This window comes from Oncorhynchus gorbuscha, linkage group LG03 (genome assembly GCF_021184085.1).
Source record: "Oncorhynchus gorbuscha isolate QuinsamMale2020 ecotype Even-year linkage group LG03, OgorEven_v1.0, whole genome shotgun sequence".
Classification (NCBI taxonomy): domain Eukaryota; kingdom Metazoa; phylum Chordata; class Actinopteri; order Salmoniformes; family Salmonidae; genus Oncorhynchus; species Oncorhynchus gorbuscha.
The window spans coordinates 72,560,454-72,580,285 of record NC_060175.1 but is presented as its reverse complement, the minus strand read 5'-3'; the positions used below and the strand labels follow the sequence as shown (position 1 = coordinate 72,580,285).

The window sequence follows — 19,832 nt, the reverse complement described above, 5'->3', positions numbered from 1 at the left end:
GGGGAATATACACGGTATGTGACAATGATCGAATAACGGGGACAATATATCCAGGAGAGCCATGATTCCCGTAAAACAGAGTACGTTACAGTTCCTGATGTCTCTCTGGAAAGAGACCCTTGCCATCAGCTTGTCTATTTTATTGTCCAGGGACTGAACATTAGCAAGTTTGATACTTGGAAGCGGTGGATGGTATGCATGCCGCCTGAGTTTGACTAGGGCCTCACTCCTTCTACCTCTTCTCCGGTGTCAATGTTTTGGTACAGCCCCCGGGATGAACAGAGCTGCCTCGGAAAGGATCCAGAAAATCTCATTTTTGCTTGAATTCCTGGTGAGTGACCACGGATCTAAAATCCTAAAGTTATTTCCGGCTGTAGGTAATAATACAAGAAACGTTCTGAGAAATAACACACACACACAAAAAAAAAAGACATCCTACAAAGTTGGCTAGAAGCTAAAAACAGGGCAACCGTGTCTGTCCGCACTGTCTGGTCCTCCATTTAGGTTTAGTGGTAAAGGTTAGGGTTTAGAGAAAATAGGATGTTGAATGGAAATCAATTCGAGGTAGCTACAAGGATAGAAAAACAAGTGTGTGCGCGCCTCGGTCTGTGTAAGCATGATTATGTGCCCTGCTGCAAAAGCAGAATAAAAGTGTGATTCCCGCATGTTCACGCCAAAATGTGTGTGGGTATCACTGAGAAAGCAGTAAACGTGTGACTCCTGTGGCGTGTGTCTTCATGCTAGAACACAGACACCTCCAGCCATCTGCTCCCACCTGAGCTCGTCTGTCCGGTTGACTAACAATGGGAATATTTTACCATAAATAAAAGAGTCACTCATGACCTACTGAATTGGGGTACTGCTTTTTGTGGTATGTGGTGGTGTTGGTGGTATGTGTGTGGAGGCGATTGTCAGCCAGATCTGTGTAGTGCGCCTCTCACAAGTGTGTTTTTTTCCCGACTGTGTATGTATGTGTGTGACGGCGGCTGCGTGTGTTTTTCAAAGAGACATGCTGCTGATTGACATTGGCAGAAGGCTCAATGGGACTCTGGCCAGGTGGGGTGTTACGTAAGCGTTCTGGTTCACTGACACTGGAGCGGTCACACAGAGGAGTAAATCACTGCTAATGATGAGAATACAGAGAGGCTGTGTGTGTGCGTGTGTGTGTGAGCGCGCACTTGTGTACACATGTGTATCTGAAGGTTCATAAATTCTTTACCTACAGCATGCTAGAATGAGGTCTTCCAAATTAGCTATTGGAAATATTATTATCAGTCAGTCAACAAGAGGCTTGCTTCCTCTTGAACAAGGGACCAGAGGTAAAAATGTCAAGTAAGTCCCCTTGTGAAATAGGGCACTAAGTGTACAAAACATTAAGAACACCTTCCTACTATTGAGTTCAACCCCTCTTTCGACCTCAGAAGAGTAAAATTAAGGACAATATCTTTATATCAACATTTTGCACCGCAGCTTTATGGCTTAAATTTTAAATAAGCATGCATTTATTTTACTTTATTTTAAATATGTTCCATTATTTCTGATTGGGTGGGCAAAATTCAATTTAGGGTGGGTAATGCCCAATCCAGCACCCTCCTAGAACCCTCACATTTAGCCCTTTCTTCATTCCACCCCTGGTTTTTAGGGATTATGTTTTCACATGCAGTGTAAAATAACTTTGTTCAGGGAATGTGTGGCTGGAAAGTGAGGATCATTTGAAAAACAAATAAGCCTGCTGTGACAACCAATGAGTGTACAAAACATTAAGAACACCTCCCTAATTAAGTTGCACCCCTCCCCTTTTGCCCTCAGAACAGCCTCAATTCGTCGGGGCATGGACTCTACAAAGTGTTGAAAGCGTTCCACAGGGATGTTGACCACAATGCTTCCCACAGTTGTGTCAAGTTGGCTGGATGTCCTTTGGGGGGTGGACCCTTCTTGATACACACGGGAAACTGTAGAGTGTAAAAACCCAGCAGCATTGCAGTTCTTGACACAACCCGTTGCACCTGGCATCTACTACCATACCCCATTCAAAGGCACTTCAATCTTTTGTCTTGCACATTCACCCTCTGAATGGCACATATACACAAGGTCTCAATTGCCTCGAGGCTTAAAAATCCTTCTTTAAACACGTCTCCTCCCCTTCATCTACAATGATTGAAGTGGATTTAACAAGTGACATCAATAAGGGATCATAGCTGTCACCTGGATTCACCTGGTCAGACTCTGTCATGGAAAGAGCAGTTGTTCATAATGTTTTGTAAACTCTGTGTTGCCTTGATTGCAAAAAGTTGTTTCTAATGTACAAGATACTAATCTGTAAATAATAATAATACCACATCAGTAAGCACAAGAATGTTCCAACCTAGGTCATATTTATTAGTGCACAACATAGCAAAACAGCAAAAATGTTTGCACACAAAACCAAGCCTTTCTTATTACATAAGTAATAAGAAAGAAGAACCATGGTTCCCTCGATGGTTCTTCCTTTCGTGCCTAATGAATACAGACCTGGCCCTGGTGCATTGCCATACCCATGATGCAATACAGGCCCAAAATGTGGGCACACACACACAACAGAAAACACAGCAGCAAATGGGGTGAGAATGAGGAAGGCTAAAAGAAGAACCAAAGTGTGACCAACCACCCAAATACGCTGCTGACAAATGGTGGCATTAAGGGAGCTGCGTAAATAAGAGGCACTACCAAATCGGCATTCTGCATGAGATTCATTTAATCTAACAACAACACTTAGTGAGCAATGCCGTCTCCCGAAGTGAGCTATGCTAATTTATAATAACATCAGAACTAGAGCGGTTAGAAAGGAATAGAAACAGGAAGGGAGGGAAAGTGAGAGCCTCTTGTTCACTCTACAGTGAGGTGCTGGTAGGAGGTAAGAGTGCAGAAAAACCCCTAGTGCTTACATGGATCACTTTTCTCAGACAGCCACGGAGAAGAGAGAGCAAGTGCGCGCACACACGCTCGCACGTGCGATCACACACTCAAACACAAACTATATGGTTGCATTAAGAGGTAGAGTGCTTTTCATGGAAAAGGATACATTAGGAGCCCGAACTAGGATGTCTAGCAGAGTGAGCAAAAATAGAAAATAATCAGAAAACATGTATGGCTTGACGCACGGAGCTTGTCTGGGTACGAGACAGTCAGGAGAGTAAACATCTTGGGGGAAAGAAAAGGAGGGGTTATTTTATTGTCATTTTATAGCACCTCGTCTTCGATATGATAGTAGTTACCTTCCGGGACAAAATCTTGACTTAACGGCCATATTTGCTTTATATTTGAGTTGTCAACAAAAGGCAATTCTTCTTGAAATAAATCGCCCGCCCGTTGAAATGCTTGCGTTGATTTGTGGGGTTGAAAACGGGTTAGAATGTGTAGGTTGACCACTTATTGGTGTTATCAACCAAAAACTCCATTGATTTGCAACGTTATTATTTTGACAGATGACATCGATAGATGCTGGTTGGCTCAATGTACTTTTGCCCGGTGCGGATAGTGAACTTTAACCCTTTACTAATCGAATACAGGAAAATACACTGTCAGTGTACTCTCAAATAATACTGAAAGCTGAAGATACAATGGCAACAGCCCCACCTATAATGCCCATCGAATCTTACCTCCCTGACATTTCATTGCAGGTTGCATTGCGGTTTACAGTTCTATAGAAACTCATTAAATATTTCCCTTGGATGCTGACTCTCCATAAAGTAAGCTCCAGTGATCACCATCACGGTTTTACCCTCTTTTTTATATTCACCCCCCCCCAAAAAAAAAAATTGTGCCAAATAATAAATAATTTTCATAACAGTTCGGAATCTCGCAAAACACTGTGTGGAGCTGTGGGGCATAATGGAAAATGCATTACTGGAGGCAAACTAGACCCTCATTGTTCATTCACAGCATTGAAAGACTGGGGGGGGGGAGCTGCTTAGTCCAGCAGCTCGCTGTTGAAGGGTCTGTCTAATGACGTCCTCGTAGTTAAAGGGAAGGTCTCTTCCTTAAGGAAGCTCTATATGTGTCGGTTGAAAACAGTCGCCTCCGACAACAAGTTTGTGGCTCCCAACACAGGATGGAAAACAACTCCCAGTCATCTCACTCATCAGTTGGGGTTGGGAAACTGATTGTGTTAGTGAGTGGTGTGTAGTGTGTGGCGTGAATGATTGCACCGGGTTTGCTTAATTGTGTGTGTGTGTGTGTGTGTGTGTGTGTGTGTGTGTGTGTGTGTGTGTGTGTGTGTGTGTGTGTGTGTGTGTGTGTGTGTGTGTGTGTGTGTGTGTGTGTGTGTGTGTGTGTGTGTGTGTGTGTGTGTGTGTGTGTGTGTGTGAGCACGTGTGCACATGGATGAGGAAAGGCCGGCAGACTCAGGAAGCGCCTGCTTAATGATACGGTGTGTAAGGGAATCAACTTAGGCCGTTCCATATGCAAGGGTGATTACAGTAGGTATCATTATGGCAGGCTAGGAGAGATGTAATGATAGGGCCAGGTTAGGCATTCTGCCATTCAATTCCTCCTCTACTTCTCAGTGGCCGGTAATTATATGCAACAGAAATTAGTCATGGAATGGTTAGATAGAATGGATGGAGCCCTTTTCAACACAACATCCCTGTTGTGATCCACCTCCCTCAGAACTACAGAATGTAGGGATTTCAAATATTATTATCAATGTATATATAATATGATCACTATTAACAGCAGAAGTTTTGGTTCAGTGGAAGAATCCCACAGTTTTCATGCATTTGTACCTCGAAGATGTCTTAAAAGTACCCTTGTTCCCAGTTGAAAGGTCACCCCCTCAACTGAGCACCTATTGTTGTCATCCAACCACTGTAACATTTGAGATTTCAAGCTTAGCCTGCACAAAGGCAATGGACTGTCAAGTGTGGAAGAACTCACTTTCCCATGAAGCACTTGGGAACGATGCTCAGCTTCCGACGCCGGTCCTTGATCAGGTGGCGGCTCTTGGTCATCATTATGTGGTAGAGTTTCTCGCCCTTCTCGGCGATCATCACATAGGCATCCCGCTCCATCCCCAGCTTCAGACCTGCAACAGACAAACACTCAAGGGGTCAGACACCAAAGCATTTTGCATACAACGTTCATTATTGAAAGCCTGAGTTGACTATAAACTGTTATTAATATATTTCTAACCCAACAGTGAGTCTAGGGGTAACGATAAACTGTGTGGTCCGAGAATGTGTATGAGTGTGTGTGCGAGAGAGAGAGATAAAGACTACAGATCATTCCTCTCACTGCCTAAGACATCATGCTGATTCACATGTCTGACACTCTGGCTGGTATGGGGGGGGGGGGGGGGGGGGGGGGGGGCAGCTATTGTCCCACAGTGCCAGCAAAAACAAAAGAGGGCCCAACACCGAGCCCTGAGGGACTCCATTTCCTCCAGTCTGCCCTCAGACATCTATGCGTTTCAGCCCCCGGGGGGGGAAGTGGCTGTCACGGGGCTGTGAGAAGACACAATGCCCCTGCCTGTAGGGTCCCGTTGGGGTTTCTGACACGGTACAGAGGTAGGAGAGGAACGGAGCATGGCGGCTCGCATCTGCCGCCTCCTATGGAGGGAAAGCCAGAAGTTAGTCTGTCCAGGTCTAGAACAATGTACTGTGTCGCCTGCTAATGTACTGTGACGCCACAGAGTTCTTTATCTTTAGTTTAGAGCAGCAGTTATGTTTACCAAGCTGCAACACCCTTGAGTGAGAAATATGTTACATTATGACAAATATGTACAGACAATTAAAAACTAGTCTGTTGATGTTGAGCCCTTTGAAGGTCCAGCATGCTCATAGAGCTTCTAAACCGTAACTCCAACATGGGGCTCTCTGAGCAGCTTAACTCCACTGTGGGGCTAACTGAACTTTGGAGTGTCACTGAGGCTCTCTGACAGGCTAAACTCCACAGTGGTGCTCAGTTAGCTGCTAAACTACACTGTTGGGCTCTCTGAACTTTGGAGCTCCATCACCAGGCTCTCTGACTAACTCAACTCCATTGTCAGCCTCTCGGTCCTGTTAAACCGTGGGACTCAGACAATTCCAACAAAATTTGCGGGGTTGCCAGAGCTGGGTGCCGCTGATGAAGGTGGGGTTGGATTACACTTGACAGCAGCTGGAGTGGATTCAAACAAAGAGTCATTGAACAGAATGGGGTCTGGTCCTGGTGCAAGGGGCCCCCGGCCCTGGCCTGCTGGTCCAGCTGTCAGAGCCTGTCCAGAGGCCCCCTCTTCCCACTCTCACTGGCACAGGCAAACAGGCTAACGTGTTAGCCCACTCATTTCCCCTCAGCCTCCACGAAAACACTGATAAGACGATCCCAGCCCCATCCAGCCGGCAGGGCAATAATAATGGATCTGTCTTGGGAGTATTTAAAAAGGGGCTACAACCAAAATGCTAACTAAAGTCAGTGCCATGGCAAAACAAGGGGTACATTTAAAAGAGGTGTGCTGGTGGAAACTGGGATTCAACAATGGGTTAGGTATCAATAGTGAAACGGGGATGAAAGGGATGTGGTCAAGCCTTCCAGATGTGGGCCAGGCTGGTGGTTCAGGGAGGGGTTGGCTGCACTGTGACTGATCTGGCATCTGTTAGCCTCAGGTCAATTTCCGCCTGCCGTAACCCAATACCCAACATGGCCCTTGGTTCTCTGCAAAGCTCCACGTCTTCATTTTAGCCACAGGACCAGGTGACCGCTCGCACAAGTCCATGTGGAAGGCTCATTTGCTACATTTGAAATATTAAAGCTACAGTTGTTGTAAGCAGCTAGAACACAGGTATGGTTGAACGTTCAAAACCCCTCAGCTGTTTAAGTCGAATCCTTCCCATACACTTACAGCTTGGGTGGGAAGCAGTGGTGATTTCTGCCTCCAATGCTATCAGGTGTCACCATGCCTACAGGCACAGAAGTCAGTAAAAGCCTTTCAAGCTTTATTAGCCCTCCCCAATGCGCACGCAAACAAAAAGACAGGTGGCCAGTGCTGAACAGGTGTCCTTACTCCTCATGTGGAGACACTTTAGAAGTCAAAAGGGGGGGGTGGAGGCAAAGTCATTAAACAAGAGGAGTGAGAGTGCTCGGTTACAATGATGTTTTGAACAAATAATCCATCTTTCCCAAAATACATGTTTTCAATGTGTAGTCAAACACTACCGCAAATAGCACATTTTAACTAGAGAAGAGATATTTTAGTGCCATTCTTTTTTTTAGAGGACCAAAGATCATTTTATTCCAATGCCAGGATGTTTTGGGTGTGACTCGAATGGAACACACTATTAAATTGCACAGTTCTTGAAAACTGCTCCCAAGCTGCTAATTCATGCCAAACGTCTGCAATCACTCCACACAAAGTCGCGAAATGGCATACAAAGTGTGTTACGGAGCCTCATTTTTCATGCCACGGTATAGATGGGTAGACAAAACAGAGAGAGAACAGAGTGGTGTCACAGACTGACAACAACCCGTGACCGTGTTGCAATACTCTCTAGTGAGCTGCCGTTTCTGGCAAGCTGCTACTGGCTGTTCTATTTCAGGCTCTTGCTGGATCGAAGATTCTGTTTTTAGCGCATCTTGAGATTGTTAGTGAATGAACTGTTGTATAGAGTGTGTTCTCCTCTCGGGAGTGTTGATTAGCAAACATGGGTCTCGTACTGCATGGTAAGAGGCGGCTGGCACTTTCTTTTGAATGTTAAACTCCAGACTGTTCATCTGCATTCATTTGGTATTAAAGTTCCACAATATACCACAATCTTTATGTATTTATAAAACAAAAGCCAGAGAGAGACAAAAAGAGCAGCAAGACATACCATAATCCACATACCATAAGATACCACAACCGTCCTAGTGAGGCATTCATTTGTATGCATATTGTATGATCTCTCACAACAGAGGGACTCCATTTGTAACCTCTTGCAAAGCTAACCATTTATTTATCTGAATCTTAATTGTGTTAGCTCACCATAGCATAGCGTTGTTGAGATACTGTATACGTCTATGAGGTCAGAAAGTAGAGCACAATCGGAAAACATGATAGCCTTACATTCTCAAGGGAGGTGGGAGCAGGGCTCCAAAAGCGAGGACATGCCCCTTTTTCGTTAAACTCACTCTCTCTCTGCTCTCGTTCCCTCAAGATGGCATCGAGCCACTTCTGCTTGTCCTCAGAGTTCTTGGCCATGCAGACAAACCACTTGTTCTTGGCCGTGTTGTGGATCTTCCAGCCGTTGGTCACCGTGTAGTTGTTGCTGTGGTAGTCGGCTAAAACAAGAGGTAAAAAAAAACTATTAACGGACCATGGTACACACCTGACATGTGACTCCTCTTCTAGAAATAACCTTTATTACATTTAACCTCAATGCTGTTGATGGACATTGATATGAATACTGTATTAGCTTTCCTAGGGGATAAAACATGCAGTGTTCATGAACTCGTGTTGACCTCAGAAGTAACTGAGGGTAATACAGCCCAGCCACAACACTCTCAAGCTTCACTTGTCCTTGAAATACCTCAGAGTTCAAATATCCATCAGACTGTAAGTACTGCTAATTAAAATAACAAACAATAACTGACTAGTAAAAGACATCTTTCCTCTGACTCGACAGAAAGGTCCGTCTTGCTTCCGCCCTCGCATTCCCTCTCTTTGTCTCCCTCTCCATTCCAATTTGACCAGCTCTTTGGCTCCAGGTGACTGTAATGCATAATGAATGGACTGGGGGTAATGGAAGTACATTAGTGTAATGTTAAAAGGTCATATAAATAGATGTGAAACCACCTGGCCCCGAGGGGGGGGGGTGGAAGCATTAAAAAAAGGGCTAATGGTGTCTAGGTGTGCGTGTTTCAAACAATAGTGGACGTGGGAGGAGGGTATAATGTTGTTGCATTCAACTGAGTGTGATGAATGCTTTCACGCCAAAACACTCGTTGAATTGCTCTTCGTGTGAATGGGAAAACTACCGTCAGTGCATTTCAAGGTTGTGCTCTTCAGTGGAAGAACACAGGCCCGACAAGACACAAACTACAAATCTCATTCAAACGGATTCACTCATTATCCTTATTAATCTAAACATATTACTTTAAATCAAGGCTCTTCAACCCTGTTCCTGGAGAGCTACCCTCCTGTAGGTTCACTCCAACCCTGTTCCTGGAGAGCTACCCTCCTGTAGGTTCACTCCAACCCTGTTCCTGGAGAGCTACCCTCCTGTAGGTTCACTCCAACCCTGTTCCTGGAGAGCTACCCTCCTGTAGGTTCACTCCAACCCTGTTCCTGGAGAGCTACCCTCCTGTAGGTTCACTCCAACCCTGTTCCTGGAGAGTTAACGCCCAGTAGGTTCACACTCCAGCCCTAATCTAGCACACCTGATCTAATAATTAGCTGGTTGATAAAACTGAACCAGGTTAGTTACAACTGGTGTTGGAGTGAAAACCTACAGGAGGGTAGCTCTCCAGGAACAGGGTTGGAGTTAAAAACCTACAGGAGGTTAGCTCTCCAGGAACAGGGTTGGAGTGAAAACCTACAGGAGGGTAGCTCTCCAGGAACAGGGTTGGAGTGAAAACCTACAGGAGGGTAGCTCTCCAGGAACAGGGTTGGAGTGAAAAGCTACAGGAGGGTAGCTCTCCAGGAACAGGGTTGGAGTTAAAAACCTACAGGAGGTTAGCTCTCCAGGAACAGGGTTGGAGTTAAAAACCTACAGGAGGGTAGCTCTCCAGGAACAGGGTTGGAGTTAAAAACCTACAGGAGGTTAGCTCTCCAGGAACAGGGTTAGGAGAGCCCTGCTTTAAAATTGTCAGCTGAACGGTATAAAAAGCACAGATATTTCAGGGCTTCTACAATGCTACAAATCAACACATTAATACCCTTAGACACATCCAAGTTAGACACATACAACTGGCAGTGTAAAAATGGCACATGACCTTAAGTGTCACTATTAGGTTATATTGTCTCTCTGAGAAACACAGAGAGAGAGAACATATTTTTCTTTGTGGTTACCTCTGAACGTACCAGGCAATAAGCAACAGCCCCGGGGCACAGAAAGGAGGCATGTGAGAGGAAGAAGTGCATTTCTACCCCTAAGGCCCTAAAGCAAGAGCTACATGAGAAAACAAAAATCTGACCTGGGTTCGAATAGTACTTGAAATGTTTCAAATACTTTGAATGTTTGCTTGAGCCTGCATGGAATGCAAGATATGTGGGGTTGGCAGTTTTGGGACAATTTTATTGTTTCTATGCGCCTGGTAAACTCAATCAAGCAAAACTAAAATATTTAAAACATTTCAAATACTGCTTTAACCCAGGTCTTGCAAAAACAGGCTAGTGTGCAACACATCTCTAGAGCAAAATGAGCAGAACAGTGTGGTAAGTTGGTAAGTTCCAGTTCCTGCAGCAGCAGCTATCCCAGAAGTTCAAAGGTGAGAAACACAGGTTGTGCATCCTGCCCGAACCAATGTAAGACATTATCACCGCGAGCAAGCACTCGTCAAATCCATTTAACCTCCCTATCCACCGTTAGTCATTCAAAGTGTGAGAAACCTAAGCAAGATTTTATAGTTACACCCAAACTGTAAGCTCTCATCAGATTTGTATCACCTACTCCATCAGTGAATTCATTATCTAGTTTTTGAAGCCTAAAAGTAACACTGTAGCATAGATAAACTAATTACACAGATCTATTCTATGATTTTATGTCAGCCAGACCTTTAGAGAGTTAATCCCACATAAATAGAAAGAACATTAAATGATCAACTGATGGAGGACAAATGTGATAAATGACTAAACATGGATGAATGATTAGAGCAAGGGATGATTGCATGAATGAATAAATGGAGGGGTGAATAGCGAGATGATGTTCCTACAGTATGGTGGAAAAGTATTTGCCCTCCTGATGTTCTCTATTTTTGCACATTTTTAATACTGAATGTTATCAGATCTTCAACCAAAGTGTAATATTCGATAAAGGGAACCTGAGTTTACAAAGACGACATGGGGTCGCCATTATGCCTGGCGAAAACCAAACATTGCGTTCAACAGTAAGAACCTTAAAACTGTCAAGCGTGGTGGTGGTAGTGTGATGGTTTGGGGATGCTTTGCTGCCTCAGGACCTGGACGACAGAAAGGGGACAAATACTTTTTCACAGCACTGTACAGTATATGAAGACTGGCACAAACCTGTTCCGTCCTCGACGTTTTCCACCTCCATCACCTCGGTGTTGATTCTTCCTCGGAACAGGTACAGGGGACCGTTGATGGACTTGGTCCTTTTGGTGGACTTCTTCCCAGAAACCCTAGGAAATTGAACAGAACATTTTGAAAATGTGTCGTTTTTTTCTGCACAGAAAAAAATAAAATGTTGCTAAAAATATGTATAACTAAATACATTTTTAAAACAACTTCACAGTCCTGAAGCACGTGCACACACATACACGTTAGGTGGACTTGTTTTGTTTGTATGTAAAATGAGCTTGGTACACACTACACAAACAGGATTTGGGGATTCACTCGGTTTTTCCATGTCTGGCTCATTCCTGCCACTTACCTCTCCACCATCTCGCTCTCCTCTCAGTCACCCCCTCACAACCTCCCCTGCTTTCCCTCCCCCACCCCCTCATCTCCTCCCTCATTCTCACCTGGACTTCCTCTTGCAGTAGACCAAGAGGTTGTCGAACAGGAAGAAGACTCTCTCCTGGATGTTGCCGGCTGAGATCTTGAGCAGGTTACCGTGGAGCAGCAGCTCGGTGCAGATGTCAGTCAGATTGGTGCCCTGGGGACAGTCAAGAGAGGACGGCAGTTAACCGCTGGTGCCTGTTGTCATCTCTCAACTTGACGTGTGTGTGTGTGTGTGTGTGTGTGTGTGTGTGTGTGTGTGTGTGTGTGTGTGTCTATAACAATGATTCTCTTTTACTCAGCATGTGTTTACCTTCAGAGTGCACAACCCCAGTCGAACAACAAAATGCAGCTGTGAGAATTCACACATCAGATGACATTGGATTCGGTTTATACTAAACTAATGGTTTCATTGTGCTAATAGGATGGAATGAACAACAGACGACACCCTCACTCCTACTGTTATACAACAGAACAATAGTGTATACAACAGTCTTTCCCTAAACTTTGCCAATGACCCTTAACACAAGACAAAAGTCAGCTGTGCACTGTTCTTCATCCCACAGTGGTTAGACAAGTTTCCAACTGGCCCCCGAACTCAACTGAACTGAACTGGAGGAAACTAGTCTAAAATGGGGAGGAAACAAGATTTTGTTTAAATAGTGCCAGCTCTGGGTCCCAAAGGGACATCTGGTCAGACTTAAGACAAAGCCTGTTTATTTTACCCCTGCCAGCCACATACCACTCGTACGGTGAGCTGAGACGTAACATGTGAAGCATTCCAGTTATTTCCCAACGCTTCCCTGATATGTAATGTCATGGCAGTGTTGGGACTCGCGTTATGACCGGTGGAAAGCCACTGTTATGACAGTTTAGTGGCAGGGTACTTCATGTGAAGTGTTGCTCAAATTTGGATGGTAAAACGTGAGTTGACCGTGCACTCCGTGGACTCTTTCTCCTCTGCAGCCATGGGATGAGAACCACAGATTCTTAAACCAAATGTATGTAGTCGCATGTATGAGCATGCACACAAACACTGTCCCCTCTATATATGCGATCTGACGCAAGTTCTTAATTGAAAGATTCATCTCGTTTCATAATTCATTAGGTTTTCAGTTTTAGCCTAGTCCGGGGGGGACATGGACATCAACATGGGGAGACATGGTCCTTCTGTAGCTCAGTTGGTAGAGCATGGCGCTTGTAACGCCAGGGTAGTGGGTTCGATTCCCGGGACCACCCATACGTAGAATGTATGCACACATGACTGTAAGTCGCTTTGGATAAAAGCGTCTGCTAAATGGCATATTTTTTTTTTTTTAACTCACACCGCAAGGTACGAGAGCCAATTAAAACCTTTTAACGATCCTAGGCCACGACTTTGTCAGTGAGTCACTATTTAGTCATTAGATGAAGTCATTTTTTAAAGCTGTATTTGCAGGGTTTTACATTAGCTCATTGTAAACAAGAAACCTAAAGGGATTCCTTAAGGTTGACCTATGGGATTCTAGCTGTGACGTTAATTATGGATGGGGGTGTTTCAGAAATGGCACCATTACATATATAGTGCACTACTTTAGACCAGAGCCATATGGGACCTCCCCTTTGGCCTCTGATCACAAGGTAATGCACTATATAGGGAATAGGGTGCCATTTCAGACAGGAATTCAATCAAACCTACACCATTGCAATTAACCACACACATACACATTTAGGGCTGCCTCGTAAAGTAATGATTGGTAATATATAGTGCATGTGCATGGATACATTCATGCCATACACGTAGCCATAACAAAACATCATTGTTCAATGGAACGCACCAATCTAAATCAACCGGAACTAAGCGTGCCCATGTGTGGACTCTGGATCTCCTGCCCCACCCCCATTTTTGGTAGAGACACCAAACACTCTTTTATGGTTGGACTTTACCAAATGTAACTGTCTCTTTGATGTCATTGAGAGCAAACCACTGTAGCTGCCCAAAACCAGACCCCCACTACCATCCATAATTGATTCCTCTGGCCACTACATCTCTGACAGACGCGCATAGCTCCCCCCCGAAAAACAGGATTATCCTCTCTTGTAGGTCAGGTGCATTCCAGTCGGTCTAGCAGACGGTTTTACATTTTACCCGATCGATCAAATTCCATGTTTAACTGTGCAGGAAGGCGGGATGGAGGAATGGATAGAGGATGACAGAGGGAGGGGTGGTGGAAGTAGGAGGGCTGTCTGTCTATTAGAGCAAAGCTAATCCCCCCGATTCTGCACTATTACCTCCCCATTAGGAGTGGAGAGGCGATTACACTGGAGAGTGGAGGAGTGGAGAGGCGATTACACTGGAGAGTGGAGGAGTGGAGAGGCGATTACACTGGAGAGTGGAGGAGTGGAGAAGCGATTACACTGGAGAGTGGAGGAGTGGAGAAGCGATTACACTGGAGAGTGGAGAGAGTGATTACACTGGAGAGTGGAGAGAGTGATTACACTGGAGAGTGGAGAGAGTGATTACACTGGAGAGTGGAGAAGTGGAGAGGTGATTACACTGGAGAGTGTGATTACACTGGAGAGGGTGATTACACTGGAGAGGGTGATTACACTGGAGAGGGTGATTACACTGGAGAGGGTGATTACACTGGAGAGTGGAGAGAGTGATTACACTGGAGAGTGGAGAAGTGGAGAGGTGATTACACTGGAGAGTGGAGAGGGTGATTACACTGGAGAGGGTGATTACACTGGAGAGTGGAGAAGTGGAGAGGTGATTACACTGGAGAGTGGAGAGAGTGATTACACTGGAGAGTGGAGAGGTGATTACACTGGAGAGGGTGATTACACTGGAGAGGGTGATTACACTGGAGAGGGTGATTACACTGGAGAGGGTGATTACACTGGAGAGTGGAGAAGTGGAGAGGTGATTACACTGGAGAGTGGAGAGGGTGATTACACTGGAGAGGGTGATTACACTGGAGAGGGTGATTACACTGGAGAGTGGAGAGAGTGATTACACTGGAGAGTGGAGAAGTGGAGAGGTGATTACACTGGAGAGTGGAGAGGGTGATTACACTGGAGAGTGATTACACTGGAGAGTGGAGAGGGTGATTACACTGGAGAGGGTGATTACACTGGAGAGGGTGATTACACTGGAGAGGGTGATTACACTGGAGAGGGTGATTACACTGGAGAGTGGAGAAGTGGAGAGGTGATTACACTGGAGAGAGTGATTACACTGGAGAGTGGAGAAGTGGAGAGGTGATTACACTGGAGAGTGGAGAGGGTGATTACACTGGAGAGGGTGATTACACTGGAGAGGGTGATTACACTGGAGAGGGTGATTACACTGGAGAGTGGAGAAGTGGAGAGGTGATTACACTGGAGAGTGGAGAGGGTGATTACACTGGAGAGTGGAGAGGGTGATTACACTGGAGAGTGGAGAAGTGATTACACTGGAGAGGGTGATTACACTGGAGAGGGTGATTACACTGGAGAGGGCGATTACACTGGAGAGGGCGATTACACTGGAGAGGGCGATTACACTGGAGAGGGCGATTACACTGGAGAGGGCGATTACACTGGAGAGGGCGATTACACTGGAGAGGGCGATTACACTGGAGAGGGCGATTACACTGGAGAGGCGATTACACTGGAGAGGCGATTACACTGGAGAGGCGATTACACTGGAGAGGCGATTACACTGGAGAGTGGAGAGCGATTACACTGGAGAGTGGAGCGATTACACTGGAGAGTGGAGAGATTACACTGGAGAGTGGAGAGCGATTACACTGGAGAGTGGAGAGCGATTACACTGGAGAGCGCGATTACACTGGAGAGTGGAGAGCGATTACACTGGAGAGTGGAGAGCGCGATTACACTGGAGAGTGGAGAGCGATTACACTGGAGAGTGGAGAGCGCGATTACACTGGAGAGTGGAGAGCGCGATTACACTGGAGAGTGGAGAGCGCGATTACACTGGAGAGTGGAGAGCGCGATTACACTGGAGAGTGGAGAGCGTGATTACACTGGAGAGTGGAGAGTGATTACACTGGAGAGTGGAGAGTGATTACACTGGAGAGTGGAGAGTGATTACACTGGAGAGTGGAGAGTGATTACACTGGAGAGTGGAGAGTGATTACACTGGAGAGTGGAGGAGTGGAGAGGTGATTACACTGGAGAGTGGAGGAGTTGAGAGGTGATTACACTGGAGAGTGGAGAGAGTGATTACACTGGAGAGGTGATTACACTGGAGAGTGGAGGATTGGAGCAGTGATTACACTGGAGAGGCGATTACACTGGAGAGGCGATTACACTGGAGAGGCGATTACACTGGAGAGTGGAGAGCGATTACACTGGAGAGTGGAGAGCGATTACACTGGAGAGTGGAGAGCGATTACACTGGAGAGTGGAGAGCGATTACACTGGAGAGTGGAGAGCGATTACACTGGAGAGTGGAGAGCGCGATTACACTGGAGAGTGGAGAGCGCGATTACACTGGAGAGTGGAGAGCGCGATTACACTGGAGAGTGGAGAGCGCGATTACACTGGAGAGTGGAGAGCGCGATTACACTGGAGAGTGGAGAGCGCGATTACACTGGAGAGTGGAGAGCGCGATTACACTGGAGAGTGGAGAGCGTGATTACACTGGAGAGTGGAGAGCGTGATTACACTGGAGAGTGGAGAGCGTGATTACACTGGAGAGTGGAGAGCGTGATTACACTGGAGAGTGGAGAGCGTGATTACACTGGAGAGTGGAGAGCGTGATTACACTGGAGAGTGGAGAGTGATTACACTGGAGAGTGGAGAGTGATTACACTGGAGAGTGGAGGAGTGGAGAGGTGATTACACTGGAGAGTGGAGAGAGGTGATTACACTGGAGAGTGGAGGAGTGATTACACTGGAGAGTGGAGGAGTGGAGAGTGGTGATTACACTGGAGAGTGGAGAGGTGATTACACTGGAGAGTGGAGGAGTGGAGAGGTGATTACACTGGAGAGTGGAGGAGTGGAGAGGTGATTACACTGGAGAGTGGAGGAGTGGAGAGGTGATTACACTGGAGAGTGGAGGAGTGGAGAGGTGATTACACTGGAGAGTGGAGGAGTGGAGTGGTGATTACACTGGAGAGTGGAGAGGCGATTACACTGGAGAGTGGAGAGGCGATTACACTGGAGAGTGGAGAGAGTGATTACACTGGAGAGGTGATTACACTGGAGAGTGGAGGATTGGAGCAGTGATTACACTGGAGAGTGGAGCAGTGATTACACTGGAGAGTGGAGCAGTGATTACACTGGAGAGTGGAGCAGTGATTACACTGGAGAGTGGAGCAGTGATTACACTGGAGAGTGGAGCAGTGATTACACTGGAGAGTGGAGCAGTGATTACACTGGAGAGTGGAGCAGTGGTTACACTGGAGAGTGGAGCAGTGGTTACACTGGAGAGTGGAGCAGTGATTACACTGGAGAGTGGAGCAGTGATTACACTGGAGAGTGGAGCAGTGGTTACACTGGAGAGTGGAGCAGTGGTTACACTGGAGAGTGGAGCAGTGGTTACACTGGAGAGTGGAGCAGTGATTACACTGGAGAGTGGGGCAGTGATTACACTGGAGAGGGGCAGTGATTACACTGGAGAGTGGAGCAGTGATTACACTGGAGAGTGGAGCAGTGATTACACTGGAGAGTGGAGCAGTGATTACACTGGAGAGTGGAGCAGTGATTACACTGGAGAGTGGAGCAGTGATTACACTGGAGAGTGGAGCAGTGATTACACTGGAGAGTGGAGCAGTGGAGAGAGTAGGAATAATGGGCTAAAGAGAGGGAAGTAGGTAGGGAGAGGGGGATTGTGTTTCATGAGGACGGACTGTGATACAGAGTGAGTAGACAGAGGCTCTATGTCCCAATACTCATTCACTCTCAGATATGTTTTGACCTCTAGGGGTCAACACAAAGTGAATCAGAGAACCAATCCCAAAAACAGATGTCCAACTGCCCCCACATCAGTGGCTGGAATCAAATGAGAGTCATTTAACAAAAATGCCAATAACAATCCTATATCAAGACAAGTCTGATTGATCTGTGGAAGGAACAGACGACATGGTGTAATTTTTCCCCCACATCGTTTATCCTTGTTAAACACACAACAGTCTCTTGTTTTGTCACATTTTTGACAGAGGACAATCGCAGGGGTGAAACGGTGGCATATTTCGTCAGAGCGAGGCAAATCTTGGCAGACTTTGTGTGTGTGTGTGTGTGTGTGTGTGTGTGTGTGTGTGTGTGTGTGTGTGTGTGTGTGTGTGTGTGTGTGTGTGTGTGTGTGTGTGTGTGTGTGTGTGTAGGATGCCATTGTGAGGCCCTCGCTTTTTCCTCAAAGGGTCCCGCGTGAGACTAGGCCCTGCCTCATCGGGCTCTGCCGATTGGGCAGGGTGCCCTTTGGCCTTCCCATGGCTCCTGAGCGGGCAGATTGTCCTCTCCGGGGCCCAGGGGGCCCGAGGAGAGTCAGGGGACAAGGGCTCTGTTGTGGAGGGTGAGGGAGGCGTGAAAAACGCACTGGGCACTCCGCTCCGCTCCCAAGACCTGTCTGTGCCCTGTTCACACTGGTAATCTGGGGGAAGCTGGAGGAGTGTTTTACTGTCACAGAAAATGAAGTGGTGCTCAGTATTTAGTGGACTCTCGAAAACTGGCCTAAGCTTTTTCGCCACAGCCGTGACTGAGTCAATGAGGAGGACAGTGTGTGTGTGTGTGTGTGTGTGTGTGTGTGTGTGTGTGTGTGTGTGTGTGTGTGTGTGTGTGTGTGTGTGTGTGTGTGTGTGTGTAAACCATTGACAAATCTCAACTCTGAGCTTCCCTTTTCCGTCTCTTTCCTGTCATTCAAACCATTTCTATATAAAGGAGAACCGTTCTGCTCCCTCGCCCTCCTAACTATCCTCTCTCAATCATTCTTCTCACCTCCCACCCCTCTCCATCCTCTCATCTTTCCCTCACTCCTCTCTCTCTCTGTCCCCCCACCCTTCTGTCGTGCCTCATCTTTAAACGCACACGTCTCTCCCCCTCTTTTCACCTTTTAGTGCCCCCCCAATGGTGACCTATAGGGTGCATCCTAGCCATGGTCTAGAGTAGAATAGAATCCCTCACCTCCCAGCCCTCGATGTGCGACTGCAGCTGCTCCAGGGCCTCCAGTTTCTCCATCTGCCGCTTGGTCTCGTTGATGTTGGAGCACACTGCTTTCATGGCCTGCAGGGCCTCCTCCACCGCAGGGTAGTCCGCGTGCTTCTTGGGCGTCCGCTTCAGCAGCTCCTAGAGGCGGGGGAGAGGCGAGTAGAGTGGTCACTTGGTCAGGTCATTAACGGGTTAAAGCCAAAGTCAAGACGTCTTCAGTAGAACTACATTATATAAAACAGCCATTGATAATGCTCATTATTAGGAATCATCTCAACAGTATCCTGCAGAGTCAACGTTGGATGGAGTTGCATTTAGAAGTGAAGAGGTCAGTTAAGATTGCAGGATGATGGATGAACAGAGTACTGGGGGAATGTTAGGCTGGAGGGGGGAGCGTGGAGGTCGGACATAGGATAGTGAGGATGAAGTGGTGGGACAGAGGGTGCAGATAGTTTTGTGGAGAAGTTGGAAAAAAGGGAGAAATTGGACGTAGGGTGGAGAATAAAATATTGTGAGTGGTAGGAGTGTGGCAGACAAGGTCGGAACGTGTGTTTATGTTCGTGTATGCGCTTGTGTCATTCTCCTCGGGTCCAAGGGCCTTACCTTCAGTAGAAGGGGGTACTTGCAGATCCTCTGAATGGGCGATAGCAGGTACCCCTCCAGGGGAATGTCTGTGCTCTTCTTCCCTCCCAGCAGCATACAGTGCTGGAAAACAAACAAGACACAGATGTTAACAAAACTGTCATTTATCAAACAAGGACATCTATGGCCTATGACACATCCTCCATCTTGTTTGTGATTCTTCGAGAAATGTAAGTTGGAAACTCCACTAAAATGATGATGTGAATTGGTTGAGTGCAAGAAGCTAAATCCAAAACACCACAGCATGTCTTCAGTGTTGCATTAACAGCCTCAATGGGGATCGGGTGGCAAACTGGAACTAAAGTCATGCTTTGAAAAATGTACCCAAGAAATCAGTTTGGTGGTGAAAGTTTAGTTCTTCAGATGAGAGTGAGAGAGCGAGTGAGCGAGAGAGCGAGAGACCAAGCTGGTGGGTTCGCTTCTCTGTGCTTTGTTTTCCAGTAACCAG

The 19,832-nt window shown here is 46.5% G+C and overlaps 1 protein-coding gene across 1 annotated transcript in view; it reads right to left on the bottom strand.

Moving 5' to 3' along the window:
* The window catches only part of LOC124031857 (phosphatidylinositol 3,4,5-trisphosphate-dependent Rac exchanger 1 protein-like), a 116,626-nt gene that overhangs the window by 66,108 nt on the left and 30,686 nt on the right, over positions 1-19,832 (bottom strand). Inside the window, exons 5-10 of the mRNA XM_046343626.1 lie at positions 19,346-19,447; positions 18,719-18,880; positions 11,635-11,768; positions 11,177-11,292; positions 8,122-8,271; positions 4,915-5,062 (exon numbers count right to left, since the gene is read on the bottom strand). Of these exons, the coding sequence (XP_046199582.1) occupies positions 4,915-5,062; positions 8,122-8,271; positions 11,177-11,292; positions 11,635-11,768; positions 18,719-18,880; positions 19,346-19,447 (812 nt within the window). The remainder of the gene's footprint in view (positions 1-4,914; positions 5,063-8,121; positions 8,272-11,176; positions 11,293-11,634; positions 11,769-18,718; positions 18,881-19,345; positions 19,448-19,832) is intronic.